The sequence below is a fragment of the Xenia sp. Carnegie-2017 genome, unplaced genomic scaffold (assembly GCF_021976095.1).
Source record: "Xenia sp. Carnegie-2017 unplaced genomic scaffold, XeniaSp_v1 HiC_scaffold_21, whole genome shotgun sequence".
NCBI classification, from domain to species: domain Eukaryota; kingdom Metazoa; phylum Cnidaria; class Anthozoa; order Malacalcyonacea; family Xeniidae; genus Xenia; species Xenia sp. Carnegie-2017.
The window spans coordinates 7,549,999-7,573,211 of NW_025813484.1; the positions used below are offsets into that span (position 1 = coordinate 7,549,999).

Below are 23,213 nucleotides of genomic sequence, written 5' to 3' on the forward strand. Positions count from 1 at the left end.
TTTGTGAAAATGAATGAATTATAGTCTTTTTGTGAAAAAATGTGAAAATTTGTGAAAATGCGTGAATTATAGTCTTTTTGTGAAAAAATGTGAAAATTTGTGAAAATGCGTGAATTATAGTCTTTTTGTGAAAAAATGTGAAAATTTGTGAAAATGCGTGAATTATAGTCTTTTTGTGAAAAAATGTGAAAATTTGAACGGTTGTTATATGTATGTTAAATTATTATGCTCAACTTTAAATTTTCTATTTGTTCATTGGCTCATTTAAAATATATCACAGAGTCCCATTTTGAAAATATATTACATCTCTTCTCTCCACAAAACGACCCTCGAAATATCGCCATTGAGGAAAAACGACAAGGCACTGACAAAACAGTTGATCTTTAATCTTTTTATTAACAAAGAACTTCATGTAGAAATAGTTTTTTGGCTTGTAACTCACACGAGTTTGTAATTCAAGATGGAAGAGAACTTTAAGAAATAGTGCTTGCAGGAAATCCCAACATTCTACGGTAGACTGCAGAATATATGAATAATGCAAAAGATATCTGAATAAGTGTTACCTTTCGTCGAACACCAAAACATCCCAAAATGCTGAAAACTTATTGACGACAAATGTTTATTCGACATTAGCTAGACAAATTTGGTTGGTAAAAAATGAGAATTCTTTTTAAGGCATATTACGGCCGTTATTAAGTAGTTGTAATAAATGTTGTATTAATTTACTGTAAATCTGAAAATCGTGAATAAAATTTAGCTACGATATCAATAAGACCGTTAACTTTCTATTCACTTTAAAATTGTTAAATGAAGACTTAGTCAAACTAGTTCAAGTGTTAAATGAGAAATATTTGTATAAGTAGTTACAGGCGTTGACTTTTCTCTCAGTCAATGAAGAATTTCACACTATATATAAAATTAAAATTTTCAGAAATGTCTAAATAAAGCTCAACTTACGTTTAACTATGAAGGCTTAATAGTCGATAACAAGTTAAGTATGTTCAGCATAACTTGTACATTCAACTCATACGTTCAACTCACATTAAGGAATGCGGTGAGATTCTCGATTGGGGTAATTATGAGTACATAACCAACGTACGATACAAAAGACCTCAGATACACGGCCATGTATATGGTTATGGAGACCATTTCTACCACTTTACAATAATCTTGTGTTCATGTTTGGATATTTTGTTCATACCCTGCCATGAAAAAAATTTCGAAACATTATAATCTTATAAAATAATCTTACTGACACAGTATGAACTATTGGAAAGATTTCACACTTTCTTTTCTAACTTCATAACTTAGTAAACTTCATAACTTAGTAAACTTCATAATAACTTAGTAAACTTCACAAGAATTTAGTAAACTTCATAATAACTTAGTAAACTTCATATAACTTAGTAAACTTCATAATAATAGTAAACTTCATAATAACAGTAAACTTCATAATAACTTAGTAAACTTCAAAATAACTTAGTAAACTTCATATTAACTTAGTAAACTTCACAATAACTTAGAAAAATTCATAATAACTTAGTGAACTTCATAATAACTTAGTAAACTTCATAATAACTTAGTAAACTTCATATTAATATAGTAAACTTCATAATAACTTAGTTAACTTCACAATAACTTAGTAATCTTCATAACTTAGTAAACTTCATAATAACTTAGTAAACTTCATAATAACTTAGTAAACTTCAAAATAATTTAGTAAACTTCAAAATAACTTAATAAACTTCATAATAACTTAGTAATCTTCACAATAATTTAGTAAACTTCATAATAACTTAGTTAACTTCATAAAACTTAGTAAACTTCATAATAACTTAGTTAACTTCATAACTTAGTAAACTTCATAATAACTTAGTTAACTTCATAATAACTTAGAAAAATTCATAATAACTTAGTAAACTTCATAATAACTTAGTAAACTTCATAATAACTTAGTAAACTTCATATTAATATAGTAAACTTCATAATAACTTAGTTAACTTCACAATAATAGTAATCTTCATAACAGTAAACTCATAATAGTAAACTTCATAATAAGTAAACTTCATAATAACTTAATTAACCATAATAGCAGTAAATAACAGTTAACTAACTTTGTAAACTTCATAATAACAGTTAACTTCATAATAACAGTTAACTTCATAACAGTAAACTTCATAATAACAGTAAACTAATAACTTAGTAAACTTCATAATAACAGTAAAAAATAACTTAATAAACTTCATAATAACAGTAATCTTCACAATAACAGTAAACTTCATAATAACAGTTAACTTCATAATAACAGTAAACTTCATAATAACAGTTAACAATAAAACAGTAAACTTCATAATAACAAGTTAACATAATAACAAACCAAAATAACCAATAAACTTCATAATAACAGTAATCTTCACAATAACAGTAAACTTCATAATAGTTAACTTCATAAAACTTAGTAAACTTAATAACAGTTAACTTCATAATAACAAGTTAACTTCATAATAACAGTAAACTTCATAATAAGTTAGTAAACTTCATAACTTAGTAAACTTCATAATAACTTAGTAAACTTCATAATAACTTAGTAAACTTCATAATAACTTAGTTAACTTCATAATAACTTAGTAAACTTCATAATAACTTAGTTAACTTCTTAATAACTAAATAAACTTTTAATAACCAGTAAACTTCATAATAACAGTAAACTAATAACAGTTAACTTCATAATAACTTAGTAAACTTCATAATAACTTAGTAAACTTCAAAATAATTTAGTAAACTTCAAAATAACTTAATAAACTTCATAATAACAGTAATCTTCAATAACAGTAAACTTCATAACAGTTAACTTCATAATAACAGTAAACTTCATAACTTAGTTAACTTCATAACTTAGTAAACTTCATAATAACTTAGTTAACTTCATAATAACTTAGTAAACTTCATAATAACAGTAAACTAAAATAATAGTAAACTCAAAATAACAATAAACTTCATAATAACTTAGTAAATCTTCACAATAACAGTAAACTTCATAATTAGTTAACTTCATAATAGTAAACTTCATAATAAATTCATAACTTAGTAAACTTCATAATAACAGTTAACTTCAATAACAGTAAACTTCATAATAACAGTAAACTTCAAAATAATTTAGTAAACTTCAAAATAACTTAATAAACTTCATAATAACTTAGTAAACTTCATAATAACTTAGTTAACTTCATAATAACTTAGTAAACTTCATAATAACTTAGTAAACTTCATAATAACTTAGTTAACTTCATAACTTAGTAAACTTCATAATAACTTAGTTAACTTCATAACTTAGAAAAATTCGTAATAACTTAGTAAACTTCATAATAACTTAGTAAACTTCATAATAACTTAGTAAACTTCATAATAACTTAGTTAACTTCATAACTTAGTAAACTTCATAATAACTTAGTTAACTTCATAATAACTTAGAAAAATTCGTAATAACTTAGTAAACTTCACAATAACTTAGTAAACTTCATAATAACTTAGTAAACTTCATAATAACTTAGTAATCTTCACAATAACTTAGTAAACTTCATAATAACAGTAAACTTCATAATTAGTTAACTTAATAACAGTAAACTTCATAAGTAAACTTCATAATAACGGTTAACTTAACTTAGTAAACTTCATAATAACAGTTAACTTCTAACCTTCGTAATAACTTAGTAAACTTCATAATAACTTAGTAAACTTCATAATAACTTAGTAAACTTCATAATAACTTAGTAATCTTCACAATAACTTAGTAAACTTCATAATAACTTAGTTAACTTCATAATAACTTAGTAAACTTCATAATAACTTAGTAAACTTCATAATAACTTAGTAAACTTCATACTAAAATTTATAAATATTAGCAAAACTTTATCTTGGAGAAAAAATGAGGAGGTTCAAGTCCCCAAACCAGAATCGCCCCCACCCCCCTTTGGCGCTGTACCTGAAATGTCACATGCATAATGCTTACCAGGACAATTATATAACTTCTTGGCTTGCAAAATATCTGAATCACTCAACTTTATGCGCTGACCAATCTGAGCACGTGCGTCCAAAGGAACAACTGTTTGGTCCCAGGGCATCTTACCAAATATGGTGCGTGGGTAGTGCATTATAGAATCGTAATCGTAAGCTACGTCACGCGAGTCAATCCAATCACCAGGAAGCTTCTTGAAGTTGATTTCGAAACCTGAAAATCGATAAAAGTTGAACTTAAATCTACATTTGGTCGCTAAAATAAGAATAAGATACAGACTTGTACTCACCTTGCATTACAAGATCAAGGTTTACCTTGACAAACTGATCTCTATCCGGTCTGGAGTGCTCATGAAAAAAACCAAGTGTGTGGCCTATCTCATGAATAAGGTTGCCAACTTTACATTTTGCCTCAACAGAACCAATCAAAATTTCTTGTCTACCCATTCCAAGACGTCCAACACGTGATGCACACCTGAGGAGACAGTATAAAGTTGGTACCTTTCACATGATGCGCTAAAGTTGACATTCTACGCCGTATGCGCATCTGAGGAGATAGTATAAAGTTTAACTTTAAGGGGACGTTTTGGTATCACAAACAAAGATCCTTGCTTGTTAAGATACAATTTGACTCCAGTAAATTGATTTTCTTTCAGTGTTAAACTAAGTTCTGTTTTTAATGCATATTTCTGCTATAGCAAATTGGGCCTTGGATATGCGAAGACTAGATGCTAAATGTACACGTCTACATACAACCAATAAGTATATTGACCATTACATATTTATGAGGTCACAATTCCCACGAAATCATTTCGTGTTTCTAAGTAGATAAAACATAAATTCATGACGTCAAAAAACTTACGCATCTGCAAATTGGAATTCAACAAAGTCCGTTTCGTTCGTTTGTGGAATAAATTTAACGCAAGTGTGCTGCATCCAATGCTCCATTGCATCTTTCGTAATACTTTTACCTTCGCTATCTGAAATACATTTAAAATGAAATGAAAATGAGTTGGTCTAGTAAAGTAACAACCACGAGGGTATAAACTGTAATGTTTCTAATGAAATAAAAATCATGGGAACAAAGATGTATGGATCAGGCAGGATCAATTGGGATAAAAGGAACATGCAGGAATAACCAGTGGCATAGATAGCACGCTTATGCTTCTATGCAAACTTTCATAGTTTCTAAGCAAAAGAAAAGATTTCTAAAAAAATGAATGATGGTAATGTTTAGGAAATGATAAAGAACTTCTAGAAAGTGGGGGCTAGCTACGTCACTAAGAACAGCTGCGATAACATACTAGTATCTATGGTTACCTATGTCGGATGCATAAGCGTATGGAACCTTTCCGTCTGGCCACAATCTCGACACGTCTTTTATCAATGCTCTGTTTTCAGCATCACTTCGTTTGTGAGCATATTTGAAGGCATTGTGTAAAACTTTCTGCTGACGAGGAGTGAGTATAATATCGCCTTCGAAATAATGCGCTTTCAAATTTTCTTCAGCTATACATGAAAACGAGACAAATATCGTTATAGTTTGAATCATGTGGATTGAATCATTCATGTCAACTGATTTTTTTACTTGAAACTGATTTCTAGAAACTCAAAAGCACAAATGAATGCATCAAAATATACCTTTAGCGACGGTTTCCCTAAGTTTCGCAGTTTCATCCAACATTGGTAAATAATGATCAAAAGTGTCGACAGCACCATTTTCCTCGCTTGCTTTACTGCTTATGTTTAATGGCGTTGGAAGATGGTTATTTTCATAATCGCGCAATAATAACTTATTCACAACTCTCCAACCTTTAATGGAATAAATCAAAAGCATACTAGCTATGTTGTAGAAACTTTAAATCTTATAACTGCAATAAAACAGCACACATATATAAAATGGCTATAGAATCAAAAGACTTCATTTGTCTTAAAAAGATAACTTGATGTTCTATGATTAAAAATAATACGCCATTTTTTCAGATCAAAGTGCAAACTCCTCATCCATTAAATAAACAACATGTCTACCTTGTGTTGAGCAAAGAAAGAGTTGAAATACAAACAGATACATGGATTTCATTGCCATTCTTTCCTCTCAGTTAGAACTGAAACAATAAAAAAATCAATTTATACAACGAGATAAACAGACTTGTAAGAGTGTAATGACAACAGCAACGTATAACACAAATTCTTCCACAAAGAAATACAACCGATAATTTCTTTTCTCATGCATTTACTTACTATAAACTGTCGAGCTGCAATAACAAAGTACAACTGCAACTTAACCAAAAACAAATTAATTTTTGTACAGCAAATCTCTTCTTCGAGTTGTGAAACAAGAGCTATTCATCTTCATAAGAGCATAATAACCTTTCGATATCAGTAGCCAAACTACAAGTTGCTTTTATTGCTACTTTGGCAGGTGTGGAATATAACACCTGTAATACGGCAGTGTGGACAATGATCATGAAACGAAACTACGACCAGGTATAATGCGATTTTTACACAGCAGTATTTTGATAAATGTCGAATAAAAATTCGATTTGAAACTATGGTAATTCTGTGATCATTTTAGACTCGTTTCCTACATGAAAACATCTGAAGAGTTTTATTAAAAGGACAATGTAGTTTCTTCACGTTTGACTGCACAAGGCGTATGAAAGCTTAATTTAAATATGATGCGCGATCGAGCTTTCAGTCAAACCTATGTCCCGACTACAATTCATTCGCAGAAAGCTAGTAGAGGTTCTATCGTTAAAAATGTACAGTCATAAAGTAGACAACACCAAGATAATGGCTAAACAAAAACTACATATATGCTTCGGGAAGGACTAACTAAATCTAGGAACATAACTATGCAAGGACTACATAAAAAAGACCATGTCTTATATTACGGCTATTGATATCTACAAATTCATCATAGCGACAAATAGCAAAAAGTTTTAGTCATTCTGCCGTAGCCATCTCACACACAACAAGCCAGAAGACGCTACCATCATTTCTAGGCATCTTCAGAATTATCCGCTGTAAGTCTTCTTTCGCAAGCATTTTGAACAACCACAGGATTTAATCTCTTTTCGTACGATGTAGTGTTGACAGCCATCGAACGTTACTTTTTCGTCAACGAAACTTTTTTCAGAACAACACAAACATTCTTCGTTGAATCCACCACCGGAGTAAGGTATACTGTTTGAAGGACAAAGACCTTTGCATACTGAAGTCAACACTTTTTTAGGCTTGCAAGAAGGATCTGTTTTTCTTTCATCGATCGTCTGCAATACCTTCACCAATTTACAGCGGCTATCGGAAGACGATACTGCACTCAAAACTGTCCCAGACGTGGTGAAAACCACAACACATATGAAAAGGAGGAATACGACAAAGCTGGACATGATTTTCACCTTAAAAAGAAACACGGACATTTTCACCCGTACTTCGTTAATTTCATAGACGCAATCATAAATGTACGAAATCTATCTTTAACCCACTAACTTAATGTGTTTGTGCGCAAGTAATGTCGACTAAAAACGGAGCCTGTATAAATTTAAACATTATCTATAGATGGAACGCAGCAGGAAATCCTTTGCATACGACGGGCGAGGACCTGGTATGCCCTGGTATGCGAGTTTTGGTCTCAAAATAAATAGTAATGTTTACATTTTGCTGTCAATTCCATGGGCATGCTGTGATAGCAAAGTTTCACAGCCTTTCCGTTCACATCACTAAATTTGTTCACAGTATGATTTCTGTAAGAGAAAACTCACAACTCCCCCCTGCCAAGCTTTCAGTTGTAATATTCAGCGTTTTCCTACGATTGATGACCTGTTCAAATGCACGCATGTAATTCAAATGATCTTGAAGCGAGGAATTTTGGAGCGAGAAGATACTCGCTTTCACGGAAATAAAGAGTGCCAAGATAACATTAAAGACGACGTAAAAAGTTCAAATGCTTCCTCACAATGTGCGAGGTAAAACACGAAGTACAGTGTGCAGGCAGAATATTTATCAAACAAAATACTCAAACACATTTCAAGCAATCACTCATCTTCATTTAGTAGTATGAGCAAGGTTAGGTATCTAATCAGATACGGGAAAATAAGCGACAAGAAGTTGAATTCTGCAGTTGGTTTCGTTTAAAGACAGTAAAATATAATGCAGACCAACTCCACTGAGCATAAGAGCTGATTTAACATTAAGTTTCAAAGTACTTGTGAAAACATTCTAGAAAAATTCACAGGAATGTTAAGTTGCAAGAATTTTACGCCACATGCCAAATCCCGTCGGTTTAAACATTTAAATGACACCATTTGCAAACAGGCAGCAAATGAGTAGGCGATGATCAAGAATCATTTCTGCTGGCGAAATAAAAAGGCAACAAAACTTTGAGGGAAAGAATTCAAAAGTTTAACACGTAGCCTCGTACGGATTGACAGAATCAAGCGTAGAAAATGATAAATTGGCTAATATACATAGGAGTCTGCTTGCTTCCACCTAGGAGATAAACTCGTGACACAAGAACGCTTATGTCATACATTTTAATAACTAAGCAAAACGCTTTCCTACCCCAAGGCAAAAATTAGCATGTTACTTACCGCTAGCGTTTCACTTTGATGGCACGGGGTTCAATTCTTTCACAAGAAGAGGCGCAGACGACAATTAATTTCAACGGAGTCACTAATACCAAAGCCAATGTGTTACTTCTTGAATCTAATGACAAAAAAAAAACAAAGTTCAAAACAGAGTAGCTTAGCAAAATTAATACCACATCGAATTAGCAATACAAACCAACTACAAATCCAAAGAAAGAGTAATCATACACAGGTTAATTAAAACATACTTAGCTATCTGTCATAGACCCAGACAAGGACACAGACAATGCGCAAATAAGACATACCAATCTAACGTCGGTAAGTATATGATACAGGAGAGCCCATTTATAACACAAACGACGTGCAGCTTTTCGGTGTAACTGAATACTTTCTCTGATAAAACAATGAAATATTGCCCCTGTTGTGCTTATGTACAAAATAGGCTACCGACGCTGTTAAACATTTGATTTGAATGTTGAACTGCGTTTAAGGAAAATTTGGGGTGTGGTAAAAAACGCTTCAGTAAAATTTTCCTAGGTGGATGATAGAATATTCATTAACGCGACAGTCATGCCGGCAAAAACGTTTATCGTTGTTTGAAATAAATTCTTAGAATTTTGAGTTCTTGTAGCCGATTCAAAAACTTTACCAATCTCACAAGACAGTTGAAATTACGAAATCTTGAAGTGGAGTCGAACAAAACGGAATAGCAAAAGGTCAACGAAGTTTCAAAAAATGTAAATTTCGTCGAATATTGAATTTTTGATAAAGTTTCAATGTTTTTTTTAAAGAATCGAATAAAAAAAATGAACAACACGTACGGCGAGTGAAATCATTTTTGGAACAGTTGTTACGCGTTTCTTTCTCTTTCATCGCCGATCTCATTGAGCTGTCATTAACTCAGTATGGCAGAATTGATAAATTTACACTTAATTGGCCACACTGAGCATGCTCAGTCAACTCACCTCCGATAACGTCTCACTGATATCTCCTCTATTCACGACACCGTATGCGAAAACATCAAGCTTCAATTACACACATGCCACTGTTTATGCATACAACTACAGCAATAAATAGCGAAAATATGGCCCCCAAGAATTAGAAGCGGTCAACAAACCCCAGCCGGATGCATGGAGAGCAACTATCCGGCTGGGGTTTGCAGAGAAAACACTCAAGCTCCTAAACCTTCTTCAATAAGGAAGAAGAGTAAACTCAATTACTCAAAAGAACCGATGAGCGAAAACATCTTTTCACCTAAAGGCAAATCGTATCAGTTTTCTTTCACAAATAAATGATGAAAGTTTTAAACGCCGAAGTAGACATCTCATCGTCTTATCGTTTCAATAGGCATGCGCGTTACGCGTGATCACATTTGCATCGTTTCACGTCAGATAAGAGCGAAATCAAGTGTCGATTAAAGGATGAATCAGCTGTTATTACTTCTCCAGCCGTAGCAACGGAGAGAAGTTAAGATTATGTTCTTATCTAATCATCTTAAAATGCGGAGGTGGACGTCATCACGGGGGATCACGTTCTCAGGCCTTGGAATGTCGAATTCGTGTGAAATTTTAACCGTCGGTACTTTAAGAACTTTTTTTATCAAATCATTGCGTGACATTTCGTGCATCACAAACATCACTGAGTAGAGAGCATTAAGCCAGAATCTTTTTACATTTCTTACATTCAAAAGAAATCTTTATTGGATCACGACTTTTTAAATAAGAAATACATCAAGAAGGGACTTCACTAGGTATCCATAAACACTCATGGTTATCCACCAATGAAAATGACAGCATGTGGAACAGCATGATTTCATTTGAGGACTTTACCACAGCTAACTTTGTATCCAATTCATTTACGCAGAAATGAGCCTGCATGGAATTTGGCATTTCACTTATAGAGCGTCAAATTCAATATAATAAAAAATCAAAACCAACAAGTTGAACAATCAGATGAAAATAATCAAGGAATTGATCATCTCATTAAACGAGCTTAAACAGCTTAGTGTGTAAAATCCTGCGCTTTATGAAAACTCATTGAAATTGTGGAATGATATCAAAATTCACAGAATGAATATTCTAGGCCATCGCATTAAAACCATTACATTTAGATGAAGAAATTTATAAGTAAGCAGTTTTTGTGACATGCATGGTGACATAATTAATTCAATATCTTTACATTGTGCAAATTTAAACAAACAGAACGCTAAAACAAAATAAAGTAAAAAACAAGCATCTCGAGTTCTTAGTAATGAAAGATCCTGTGCTGCGCGCCTTTTTCTTTCGGACCCATGCACCCAAAGAATCGAAGCGTTGTTGTGTTTATTAAACCTCTATTTATCATTTTGTGGAATGACGTTTAACACAGAAACAACAGTGATACAACATTTAAACTTTCCTCACCTCTAACCAACTTAACTACCAAGGATGAACTGCATAAAGCTCTCTTTAATTTAGCATAGCAGGACGTTCAATATAAAATCTAAAGCCATTCGTGGGTTATTGCATAAATGTAGATGTACACTATGTCACGTGAGGCTCACATGCTTTTGTTTTATTATGAAAAAGAAAATAGTGACGACATTAGTTTGATTTTTGCTTCGTTATTTCGATGCTGTGACTCATCGTGATGGCAAACGTTCAAAATGAAGTCACAAATTATAAATCGACGCACGTTTTTGAATACTCACGCCAAGATCTGAAGCTTAGAAAAAGTAATTTGGCAAAAGATGAAAGGAAGGCGGTACAGGTTAGAAGAGGTCACTTCCTTGAATGTTCGACTTACGGAAGCAAATTAACGACGTGTTAGAGATCAACATTGTGCCAATTTTATTGACGGTTTTCTGCAGGCATCATTGTTCTACGAAAGGTGAAAAGATTGTTGAAAGATGGAAACGTATTTTTTGATTTTTGATCCAAATTGCTTCAAGTTTATTTTGAATTGTGCGAGAGGAGTAAAACTGCACCCTAAGCGATAGCACCTCCACATGAGTCGAATTAAAGATAACTGGATCCTAATCGATTACTTAGAAATAAAAAATTAATTTTCTCAAAGCATGAATGAATACAATTACTATTCTTATTAACAGCATCATATATATTTAAAACCAAGTGAAAAGTATAATGCATCGATCACAATTCTTTATTATGGTACAACAATCTACATCTCTTGTTGTTTGGATTCTTTATTTCAAAAGAGGTCAAGAAGAAGATTGTCATGTTCAACATCAACAGATGATGATATACAAAACTGTAATGCTCATACTTTTGTGCAGCAAGTATTTGAATGTAAACATTAATCTCACAATTTCTGCGGTGTTTTTTCTAATAACGTAATTCAGAGGAAAAGCAGAAAAAGGAGGAGGTAAACTGACTGCAAGACCACGTGATCAACATAAAAACATAGTAAAGTAAAGAATTCAAGCACAGTCGACATCATTGTGATCTTCAAACAAAAATTTCTGTACGTTCATGATTGGATTGATTATATAAAATTTTCTTCAAACATCGAAATGGTGTGTGTGCTCTTGAAGCAAAGATTAGCTGTAACAGATAATAGAAAATCTCAAAATAAATACTAGTTTTCCCATATAGCCAGAGTTCGGCCTCACTCGATAACCAAGAGGTTATCGCTGTTGCAAGTATTTGGTAACCAGTGTGACCAGACTTGGTAATTTTTATTACCAGATTCGATCTCGTAAGCTTGGACAGCAATATCTGTTTTAATTAATTGCAAAATGTAAAACAGGGAGAAGCATTCCGCACGGATCAACGGAAATTATTAATATATGGTCGCACTGTTGGTAACCATAAACAAAGACGACCCAAAAATGCCAGCTTTAAAAGTGAAAGACTCTAAGATACAGTGAAAATGTCTTAAACGCAGTAAAAATCATCAAAGCTAGGAACATTTAGATGAGGAAAGGTATTAAGTGGCAGAACTTCATGTAACTGCATGCAACATAAAACGTTTTGAATTATTTCACTGGTTCAAAGATTTTTCAAAAGGCAACAAATCGATGACTTGTAAAATGAATGGTTTAAGCCCTGAAGTATGCCGAGAAGGACTATTGGTATTCGTTTTGAATAACGTTTCGGCAACTGAATGAGCCGTAAGACATTATGTCTAGCCATAAGACATGTTTAAACCATAAGATGAGAATAACAAAACGCAATGGAACGCATTCCGCCCATAAGTAAGGGGTGAGAGTATGCGATCTGCTGTACTTCTTCAATACTGGCCAGGAACCTTGATAAAAGGTTCTTGTGGGTTAATAAGTCACAGCCATTCATGGGATTGAGTTACAGTAACGTCATAAGTTTTTGTTTCGTTTCGTTATGAGCACTGATATGTATATTAGACTGGATAACGCATCTCTTGCGAAAATTGAAGCCGGAAGATCGATCATTTGCTACTGGCTTCATTGGTGGTATCGGTCCCACTTTACTATACTTTTGTATTACAAAATCACAGTTTTCGCGTTTTTATTCCTTTTACAAACTTCTAACTAAGGCAAAAATTTATGACATGTAGAGGAAAACCGGTAGAGAGTTTTAACCTTGAAGCTCTGTTTTTTTGGCTTTGCAACGACTGAAAAATAAGATGGCAAGTTGTATTGAAATTTGAAAGTTGAAGGTGACGAGGACAATTTCAGCCGTGAGAGGCATTTTTAAAAGATGAATACTTAAATTACAAATTTTCAACAAAGTAAGAACAAAGGTATTCATATCTTCAACACATTCATTGATATTGAAGTTGTTCACATTGGAACTGGTTGAAAACCTTGCTTCGCTTAATAACAAGAGGTACTTTAATTCGCATATTTTAATGATGTACATCTCGTAGAGTTTGATGATACCGTTTTCAACTTACTATTGCTCATCAAAATGTCTTTCTGATTATTTTTCTATATAAATTTGTTTTGTTTCTTCACTGATATAATAAAGACGTAATTTAAAATTATGATATTAGCGATGTGAATAAAAAAGGGTTGTTAAATAAGTAAATTTGTGGCAATCTTCCATAAACGTCATTGCAGATGAAATTTCGGTAGCAGTAGTGGGATTCTGTAATATTTCTACATTTTTTAAGAAGCAGCAGCATCATATAATCTCCAGTTTGTTTCAAAACAATGCAGGTCGACCTTGTACCATCTCAATTTTCTGCCATTAGAAAGCCAAAAAGACAAACTTTGCTCGAATCAAAAGTTTGTAGAACGAATAAAAACGCAAAAACTTTGATTTTGTAATACAAAAGTATAGTAAAGTGTGACCGTTACCCCCCACGAAGGTCATAATCAGATGAGCCAACTTCCGGCTTCAATTATCTTAATATATTTTATACATGGATGCGTTATCCAGTGTAATATACAAATCAGTGATTCAGAAGCTGCGATTTGTCAAAATGGCAAACTTTGAACAACGATTCACAGATTTCAACTCAGCTTTACAAAATGAATTTCAACGTATAGAATCTCAACGTCAAGATCTGGAGTCTCGAGAAAAACGTTTGACAGACGAGAAAACCAAGATGATGCAAATCGACAACAAAAGCGACGATGTTATTTCCTTGAATATCGGAGGCGAATCAATGACGTGTCTGAGATCAACATTGTGTCAAATTGACGGTTCTCTACTTGCATCAATGTTCAGCGGCAGATGGGAAGATCGTTTGACCAAAGATAAAGATGGAAACGTATTTTTGGATTACGATCCTGAATGTTTCAAGTTTATTTTAAATTATCTTCGTGCGAAGAAAATGCAATCACCTGAACGCCAAGCGATAATACCCAGTCCTCCTCAAGAGAAAAATAATGATTACTGGATCTTAATTAATTATTTAGGATTAGAAAACGAATTTCTGAAACGATCAGAAAGAAGGTATGCTACAATGATTATAGCCATTATTAACAGCTCAATATAGATTTAAAACTTATTCAAAGTGATGTTGCTTTTCAACGTAACTCGTAATTAATGCACAACAATCTTAATATTTTACGTATTCTTCTAATAAGGGCATGCAAAAGAGAGTTGAAGAAAAAAAAAAGATGAGAATTGTTGGAACAAGAAGAATAGTAGACGCAAAAGGCAGAACTTGCTCAGTACATGCGTCAGAACGTTATTTGAAGGGGGAGTTGTAATATTCATATGTTCAGTAACGCCCTACTGAGTTTTTTTTAAACCATTTAAATATATAAAGAAATTGGTCGGACACAACTGAATATATGAATAAACACAACCATCCAATTACCGTTCTAGCACCGTCCCTAGACTTTCAATTGTTTTCAGTCTTGTTTGTGCTTGGTAACAAATATTAGGATAAAAATTAATGTTATATCTTTAAATTCGATTAAACAACATTTGATACAATTTTCATATTATTCATACTCATAATAAAACTTTTGTGATCAATATGATAAATTATTATATCGTGCACTCAAACCAAGGAAATATATTTACACTTACCCATAATGATTTTTGGATCTTAATCAATTATTTAGGTTGAGAAAACCAGGCGTAAGACATCAAGGTATGCTACTATATGCTATACACTATAATCAATATTATTATAGTTATTATTATTTTTTCAATTGTTTTCACATAAATTCAGTCAATCTGCGATGCTTTCGAGCATTGCAAAAATATGACGAATATTTAGATGAGTGTCCCCAGCATAGGTTTTAAAAAAATATTTATATTTATATTTTTGTGTTTTTCTATTTATTTATGAGATATTTACAGTTTTGTGAAAATGTTTGAGTTGACGTTCGGTAATTTTGTGTTGAGAGTTGTCTACCTTGTCAAAGTATAAGACCTATAAGACCTACATACGTGGAAGTCACGCGAGATCGCGTAAGTGACAAACATTGCAAATGAATTAAGGAATATATTTACTATTTACATAAATCGATTGCACGAAAAAAACTTTTAACAGATTTCTTGGACGCTTATGCTCATTATGGATTTAAGATTAATTGAACGCCAGTACTACGAAAACATCCACAATATGCCTAGACATACAACTACATTTGAATCAGACCATATCCAAATTGCCATTTAAGTTTTCTGCATACTAAAATATCACACACAGAGCAAAGCCTAAATTAACCATCTTTCTTGTAGACGCTTGGTAAAGACAGTATTGAAGACGAGTTTGAAGACGATTTCAACACACATTATCAGACTGAATGAAACTATCGTGGAAAAAATCACTGGGGGCGTCGTTGTGGGGGGAGGAGGGGGGGGGTTGGTAGCTGGGGTGAACGTGCCACCTAAAAATTTCTTATATCCTCATTTGAATTCTGAAAAGAGCAATATCGAAAATAAAACATTTAAAATTGAGAAAGGAACATGTGGTATGCTAGTCACTTCATTCACGAAATTCGAAAACTCTAAAACCATACAAGGAAGCGTGCTCCACAGGCAGTAAGAAAGAAATGCTCAAAAATTATCATTAGAGGAAATTATAGCTAAGATTGTGTAAAATCAATTTATAAAAACGATTAACTAAACGAAAAAGATACGAGTTTTAATGGTTGGTGTTTGGTAGGTCTTACTCTAACCATGCTAGCTGTCTATGATGGTTTTAAGTTCATCAGGTGAGAATTTCCTTCAAGCATTGTGAACATTATCCCACAGCTCATTCTTAGCACTTTCTAACCTACTTCGTAAACAATTTTGCTTTGAGAGTACCGTTCTTGCAAAAATGCCCACACCATTCCACGACATTCGATATTTATTTTTGGTGTTCGACTCATAATTCAGTAGAACTTGTTTCTTCTTAGACACTGAATAACTTTTCGTACACTAAGTGATAATGGAATGAAGTCCAATTATTGATGTATCCATTTATATACTTCAAATTTCCATAGTAACGATCGTGGGACATTTCAACTTGGTTACAAATAATTACTTATGGAAACACAATGCATAAATTTTATAACAAGCTAAAACTTCTACCTATACAGAATGTGTCAAAGAAATCTGAACAGTAGGGAAAACATCGCTTAATTCCCCAGTGCGCGCTGGGTGTGCAAAAACCTTTGGTGGGAATAGGTGGTTGGACTTCTAATGGTTCATCTGACAGTAAATTGATGCAAATAGTGACCCTTTTTATGACGAGAATCGTGTTACCGACTAAGCACTTTTGAAATAGCTTGCTCACTAAAATGACAAAGCTAAAAAGTAATTGAAATACGCATAGAGTTCAAATATGGCAAATGTTGTTTAAGCGTACAGAGTTTCATGAAATTTGGCTAATGAATTTTATAAGAACACCTTCAGCTTAAAGTGCGTCGTTAATATTCTCATCAAGTCTTGAAAGAAAGGTTTGATGGAAGAGAAAATTAAGATGATAAAAATTAGCAATTTTGTTGAATATTAAAGGCAAAATAACTACCTCTCTAAAATCAACAAAGTGTAAATTAGATGGTTCTCTGCTTGCAAGAGGACTACTAATGATTGTTTAGTCATTAGAGGATTGCTAATGACTGCTAAGAGCTGTTTTTAGAATTTGTTTTGTGTTCTTTCTTAGAATTGTTGGTTTAGTGTTCTGGCTTAAACAGTTCTTTTAAGAACTATTTCGTTAGTATTTGACCATTCACCACGGTATTTTTTGCTCTTTTTAAGACAATTTTTGAATTGAAAAGTATATTGCAAGGATCACATTGCGTAATTATGGTAGAAATGTCTCCATCACTTGCTGCTTGGATTTTTTATTTGGAAAAAGGCCAAGGAGAAGATTGTTATGTTCAACATTAACTGATGATCTCATACAAAACTGTAGTGCTCATTCTTTTGTACAACGAGTATTCAAACGTAAGCAATACTGCGGCGTTCATTTTAATAACGGAATTCAGAAAAAAAAAGCAGAAAAAGGAGGTGGTAATTCTATGCAAGACCACGTGATCAACATAAAAGCATAGTAAAGTGATGAACTCAACTACTTAGCCCCAAGCAAAGTTGACATCATGTGAGCTTGAAACAAAAATTTCTGTACGTTAACGATTTGAATAATAAAATAAAATTTATTCAAACATGACACTGGATGTATCCTTCAAGCAACGATCGGCCGGAACACGCAATAGAAAATCAAGAAGTAAATTATTTGTTTGCCCTACAGAAATCAGTCTCACTCAATGATTGACGTGAGAAAACGCTCTTGTAAGCATTTGGTAACTATATACAAACAACAGTATAAAAATGTCAATTTTAAAAATTGAAGACTCTAAGATACAGTGATCAGTTTGCTGTTAAATAACTGACACGCAGTAAAATGCATCAAAGCTAGGAACATTTTACATAAGGAAAGTGACGGGATACATGCAATAAAGTATAAAGCAAATTCCGAAAAAACAAGTCATTTATTCTAAGGATGCCTTTGATATAAAGTCGAAACTTTACAGTTCACTTCTCGTCTTGTTTTGATGCATATTTTGTAATCTCAAGAAGTCTTGTTTTTTCGGAATTTGCTTTATACTATATTTCTTCAAATGGTCGGCTGGTCATGGTTTTTTTCATGCAATAAGTTTTTGATTTATTTCATTGGTTAAAACATTTTCCACAAAGGCAACAAACTGAAGACATGTAAGTGAATGGTTTGAATCTGGAAATATCGTTACATGTTTGTAGACGTAGATCGTCCAGGTTTGTGGAGTTCTGAGAAGGAATGTTGTTGTTGATGATAACTGACGTTTCGACAATCGTGACGCTAAAGTTTTCGAAACGTTCGTCAATACCAACAATCCTTCTCTGAACAACAGTGTACAATCTGCCTTTACTAAACTAAAGCAGCTAAATGCAAATCATGTGACGTTTGAAATGTTTGAAATGTTTAAAATGGTTATAAGAGAAAAGACCACTGATATGTATATTAGACTGGATAACGCATCTCTTGCGAAAATTGAAGCCGGAAGATCGATCAATTGCTACAGGCTTCATGGGGGGTATCGGTCCCACTTAACTATACTTTTGTATTACAAAATCACAGTTTTCGCGTTTTTATTCCTTTTACAAACTTCTGATTAAGGCAAAATTTTCATGACATGTAGAGGAAAACCGGTAGAGAGTTTTAACCCTGAAGATCTGTTTTTTTGACTTTGTAACGACTGAAAAATAAGATGGCAAGTTGTATTGAAATTTGAAAGTTGAAGGTGACGAGGACAATTTCAGCCGTGCGAGGCATTTTTAAAAGATGAATACTTAAATTACAATTTTACAACAAAGTAAGAACAAAGGTATTCATATCTTTAACATATCCGTCGATATTAAAGTTGTTCACATAGGAACTGGTTGAAAACTTTGCTTCGCTTAATGACAACAGAGGTACTTTAATTCGCATATTTTAATGATGTACATCTCGTAGAGTTTGATGATACCGTTTTTAACTTACAATCGCTCATAAAAATGTCTTTCTGATTATATTTCTATGTCGATTTGTTTTGTTTCTTCACTGATATAATAAAGACATAATTTGAAATTATTATGATATTAGCGATGTGAATAACAAAGTGTTGTTAAATAAGTAAATTTGTAGCAATCTTCCATAAACGTCATTGCAGATGAAATTTTGGTAGCAGTAGTAGGATTCTGTAATATTTCTACATTTTTTAAGAAGCAGCAGCATCATATAAACTCCAGTTTGTTTAAAAACAATGCAGGTCGACCTTGTACCATCTCAATTTTCTGCCATTATAAAGCCAAAAAGACAAACTTTGCTTGAATCAAAAGTTTGTAGAACGAATAAAAATGCAAAAACTGTGCTTTTGTAATACAAAAGTATAGTAAAGTGGGACCGATAGCCCCCACGAAGGTCATAATCAGATAAGCCAACTTCCGGCTTCAATTATCTTACTATATTTTATACATGGATGCGTTATCCAGTGTAATATACATATCATTGATTCAGAAGGTGCGATTTGTCAAAATGGCAAATGTTGAACAACGATTCACAGATTTCAACTCAGCCTTGCGAAATGAATTTCAACGTATAGAATCTCAACGTCAAGATCTGGAGTCTCGAGAAAAACGTTTGACAGACGAGAAAACCAAGATGATGCAAATCGACAGCAAAAGTGACGATGTTATTTCCTTGAATGTCGGAGGCGAATCAATGACGTGTCTGAGATCAACATTGTGTCAAATTGACAATTCTCTACTTGCATCAATGTTCAGCGGCAGATGGGAAGATCGTTTGACCAAAGATAAAGATGGAAACGTATTTTTGGATTACGATCCTGAATGCTTCAAGTTTATTTTAAATTATCTTCGTGCGAAGAAAATGCAATCATGTGAACGCCAAGCGATAATACCCAGTCCTCCTCAAGAGAAAAATAATGATTACTGGATCTTAATTAATTATTTAGGATTAGAAAACGAATTTACTAAAACGATCGGAAAGAAGGTATGCTACAATGATTATAGCCATTATTAACAGCTTAATATAGATTTAAAATTTATTCAAAGTCATGTTGCTATTCAACGTAACTCGTAATTAATGCACAACAATCTTAATGATACTGGCGTTGACCAGTATCATCAAGGACAATATAAAAATGCGCGTCACTATAGTTTTTTCAATTGTTTTCACATAAATTCAGCCAATCTGAGATGCTTTTGAGCATTGAAAAATATGACGAATATTTAGATGAGTGTCCCCCAGCGTAGGTTTTAAAAAATATTTGCCACAAACCCTAAAAACATTCGCTTTTTTCATGTGCATAGAAATACATTTTAATGTTAAAAACCTTCAAAGGTATAGTAAAATTATTCGTTGTTAATTAGATGTTTTGTTTTTTGTGTTTTTCTATTTATTTATGAGATATTTACAGTTTTGTGAAAATGTTTGAGTTGACGTTCGGTAATTTTGTGTTGAGAGTTGTCTACCTTGTCAAAGTGTAAGACCTGTAAGACCTACACACGTGAAAGTCACCCGAGATCGCGTAAGTGACAAACATTGCAAATGAATCAAAAAATATATTTACTATTTATATAAATCGAGTGCTTGATAAAAACTTTTAACAGATTTCTTGAACGCCAGTACGGCGAAAACATCCACAATATGCCTAGACATACAAGTAGATTTGAATCAGACCATATCCAAATTGCCAATTTCTCCTTGAAAGATTTAAGTATTCTGCATGCTAAAATATCACACACAGACCAAAAAACGGCCTAAACTAACCATCTTTCTTCTACTCCCTCTATAGGAGAAGATAATTGAGTGGGACGGTATTGAAAGGGGGTTTGGAGACGAGTTCAACACACGTCCTCGTAGAAGTCGCCGGAAGCCTCCTTATGGAGGGTAGCTGGGGTGAACGTGCCACCTAAAAATTTCTTATGTCCCTCATTTGAATTCTGAAAAGAGCGATATCGAAAATAAAACACTAAAAATTGAGAAAGGAACACGTTGTATGTTGGTCACTTCATTCACGAAATTTGCACAACTCTACAACCATACAAGAAGAGGGTTCATGAAAACTAAATTTTATTGCACATTTCCATATAATGCACCTTTCCCTCTCCCTCGATGAAATCCTGTATCCGCCCCTGAATGAAGGGGTCAAGTTTCACGAAGAAAAAAGACGAAAGTTTTAATTAAATGACGTTAATTTTGATTTAAGTACTGTTTGCGTTAACTGTAATGAAAAAAGTAGAAAATCATTAGTATTCTTTTATCTCTTTGCAATAAAATTTGGCGGCTACAAAAACGTTTATAACTTTTCAAAGTCATATTCGAGTTCAAGTTTATAGGTAATTGACAAAGTAAGTCTTAACCTCCTTTGCCGTCTAGATCGGATGTCTAATTGTACAGGCTTGTAACGTTCACACTTTCACAAATTTAATCAAGAAATGAACTGACTTACATTACTAAGCCCTACGTCAAATAAACCAAGAGGATTAGAGAATTCGGCAATATGATACCATTTTTTTCCAACCCAGAACACCTTCAACAAAATTTCAGAGCTTTTACTTTTTTTTTAACTAAACACTGCAGTTAAGTTTCAACACGTCGATGAACACCTGATTCGAATTACAAAAGTAGTGAAATGTGAGAGAGGGAAGAAAAAGAAACACTAGGGGGGCACTAAACGACAGTTAGAATGCTAGCAAACTTATGGCAAATAGAAGACTTCTTCATTGAGAAAAGAAACATGCAATAGGCAAGCTAAGAGCAGTACTCCTGGAGGGAGAGGAGAGGGGGGAGTTATCCAGAATGTTTCAAAATGATTTTGAATTATCTTTGAGCAAGGAAAATACACTCATCTAGAGCGTTAGAACAGCTGAAACAAAATCCTCTCTCTGAGAAAAACAATCATTACAACATCTTACTCGATTACTTAGGAGTAAATGAGTTCGAAATTCGCACCTGGAGTTATACAACCATTTAACGTCGCATGAAAAAACTCGGACGAATTATTGGCATAAAAATTAGGATAAAGAATGACAAAAACTTTAGTTGAATATAAAATATGTTTGCTACAAAAATAGTATTGACGAGGTGAACTTGCTTTTTAAATACAGTTTGATGATGTTTAAGGCTTCGATAATTTTAAGAGTAGAATATTTTCTTGTAGCACAGCTGCACAGGATCGATCTATATCGCAATTTGCAGTAAGATTGCAAGAAATTGTCTTGTCTGTATTCTCGCTATTATTGAGGTGACCTTGCTTTTTAAGTACAGTTTGATGATGTTTAAGGCTTCAATAATTTTAAGAGTAGAAGATTTTCTTGTAGCACAGCTGCACAGGATCGATCTATATCGTAATTTGCAGTAAGATTGCAAGAAATTGTCTTGTCTGTATTCTCGCTATTATTGAGTTCAAGATGAAAATTTTTCTTCGGACTATATGTTTCCTTTTAGTAATGTAACTTTTTACAAAGAAAATGGCAGTATTTACAAGTAAATTTTTAACCAGCTCCAGTTTCCACGCACAGTCAAAAAAGAGATCATTACGAGAGTAAAGTAAAATGTAAAATATAGGTCTTGAGATACGCGTGTCTACTGAGAAGGCAAATTTAAAAGTAGAAGCATGTTTACACTAAGGTACCCTTTCATTATCCATTTGTTTATTCAGTGCAATGACTCGAACCACTCTGCGCCACCCAACGCCACCAAACACAACCGTAAATTCATGAGCTTTCGACAAAAATGCCTCTGCAGCAATAATTCGAAAGATAAAAGAATTTTTTTTCGAAAGATCGACACAGCGTGTGTCCGTCAAGCAACGATTGGCTGAAACAAAGACACAGGAAATCACAAAAAAGTCTTTTGTCTACGCAGCCACTAAAAATAAGACGACTAAGCAATTAATCCTTGATTGGTATTATTCAGCGTATCATATAACCTTGAACTTAAATGAACAAAAACGATAAAATAGCGACGAAAATTATGACAATATCAAAGCATGGTGATAATTTGACATGATAAAGTTCGGCCTCTATCGATAACCACCGCAAGGAAGGGTAACTGTAAGTATTAGTTATATATCTATGTACTTGTATACAAGACGCACACATGACCATTTTCAGTGGCTACTTGTCTTAAGGAATGCCTGGTAACATGTCGTCAATATCGCGCGTAAAAGAATAGAGACCGCCTGCTAAACTTGTG

The 23,213-nt window shown here is 33.2% G+C and overlaps 3 protein-coding genes across 7 annotated transcripts; 2 read left to right on the forward strand and 1 right to left on the reverse strand.

Annotated features, from left to right (window-relative positions):
* Window positions 1-376: 376 nt before the first annotated feature.
* Window positions 377-11,139, reverse strand: LOC124444212 (nematocyst expressed protein 6-like). 4 transcript variants are annotated; one of them, XM_046994798.1, is made up of 10 exons: window positions 11,006-11,139; window positions 8,607-8,721; window positions 6,256-7,415; window positions 6,043-6,119; window positions 5,656-5,826; window positions 5,335-5,523; window positions 4,877-4,994; window positions 4,305-4,489; window positions 4,010-4,228; window positions 377-1,202 (listed from the first exon to the last, which is right to left on the reverse strand). In XM_046994798.1, exons 4-10 carry the CDS (start codon window positions 6,098-6,100, stop codon window positions 1,177-1,179), a joined length of 966 nt encoding a protein of 321 aa, XP_046850754.1. In that variant the 5' UTR covers window positions 6,101-6,119; window positions 6,256-7,415; window positions 8,607-8,721; window positions 11,006-11,139; the 3' UTR covers window positions 377-1,176. The 4 variants fall into 4 exon arrangements, with proteins under 4 accessions (XP_046850754.1, XP_046850753.1, XP_046850756.1 ...); XM_046994797.1 differs by lacking the exon at window positions 11,006-11,139 and adding an exon at window positions 8,852-8,967; XM_046994800.1 differs by lacking the exon at window positions 11,006-11,139 and adding an exon at window positions 8,909-8,932.
* A 2,800-nt stretch (window positions 11,140-13,939) lies between these two features.
* On the forward strand, window positions 13,940-15,951 carry LOC124444516 (BTB/POZ domain-containing protein KCTD18-like). 2 transcript variants are annotated; one of them, XM_046995140.1, is made up of 3 exons: window positions 13,942-14,482; window positions 15,103-15,131; window positions 15,725-15,951. In XM_046995140.1, the coding sequence occupies exons 1-3, from the start codon at window positions 13,947-13,949 to the stop codon at window positions 15,733-15,735; spliced, it is 576 nt and encodes a 191-aa protein (XP_046851096.1). In that variant the 5' UTR covers window positions 13,942-13,946; the 3' UTR covers window positions 15,736-15,951. The 2 variants fall into 2 exon arrangements, with proteins under 2 accessions (XP_046851097.1, XP_046851096.1); XM_046995141.1 differs by lacking the exons at window positions 15,103-15,131; window positions 15,725-15,951 and adding an exon at window positions 14,617-15,022 and having other exon boundaries at window positions 13,940-14,482.
* A 3,527-nt stretch (window positions 15,952-19,478) lies between these two features.
* On the forward strand, window positions 19,479-21,309 carry LOC124444513. The gene is made up of 3 exons (XM_046995139.1): window positions 19,479-20,003; window positions 20,809-20,920; window positions 21,145-21,309. Exons 1-2 carry the CDS (start codon window positions 19,527-19,529, stop codon window positions 20,905-20,907), a joined length of 576 nt encoding a protein of 191 aa, XP_046851095.1. The 5' UTR covers window positions 19,479-19,526; the 3' UTR covers window positions 20,908-20,920; window positions 21,145-21,309.
* The last annotated feature ends 1,904 nt before the right edge of the window (window positions 21,310-23,213 follow it).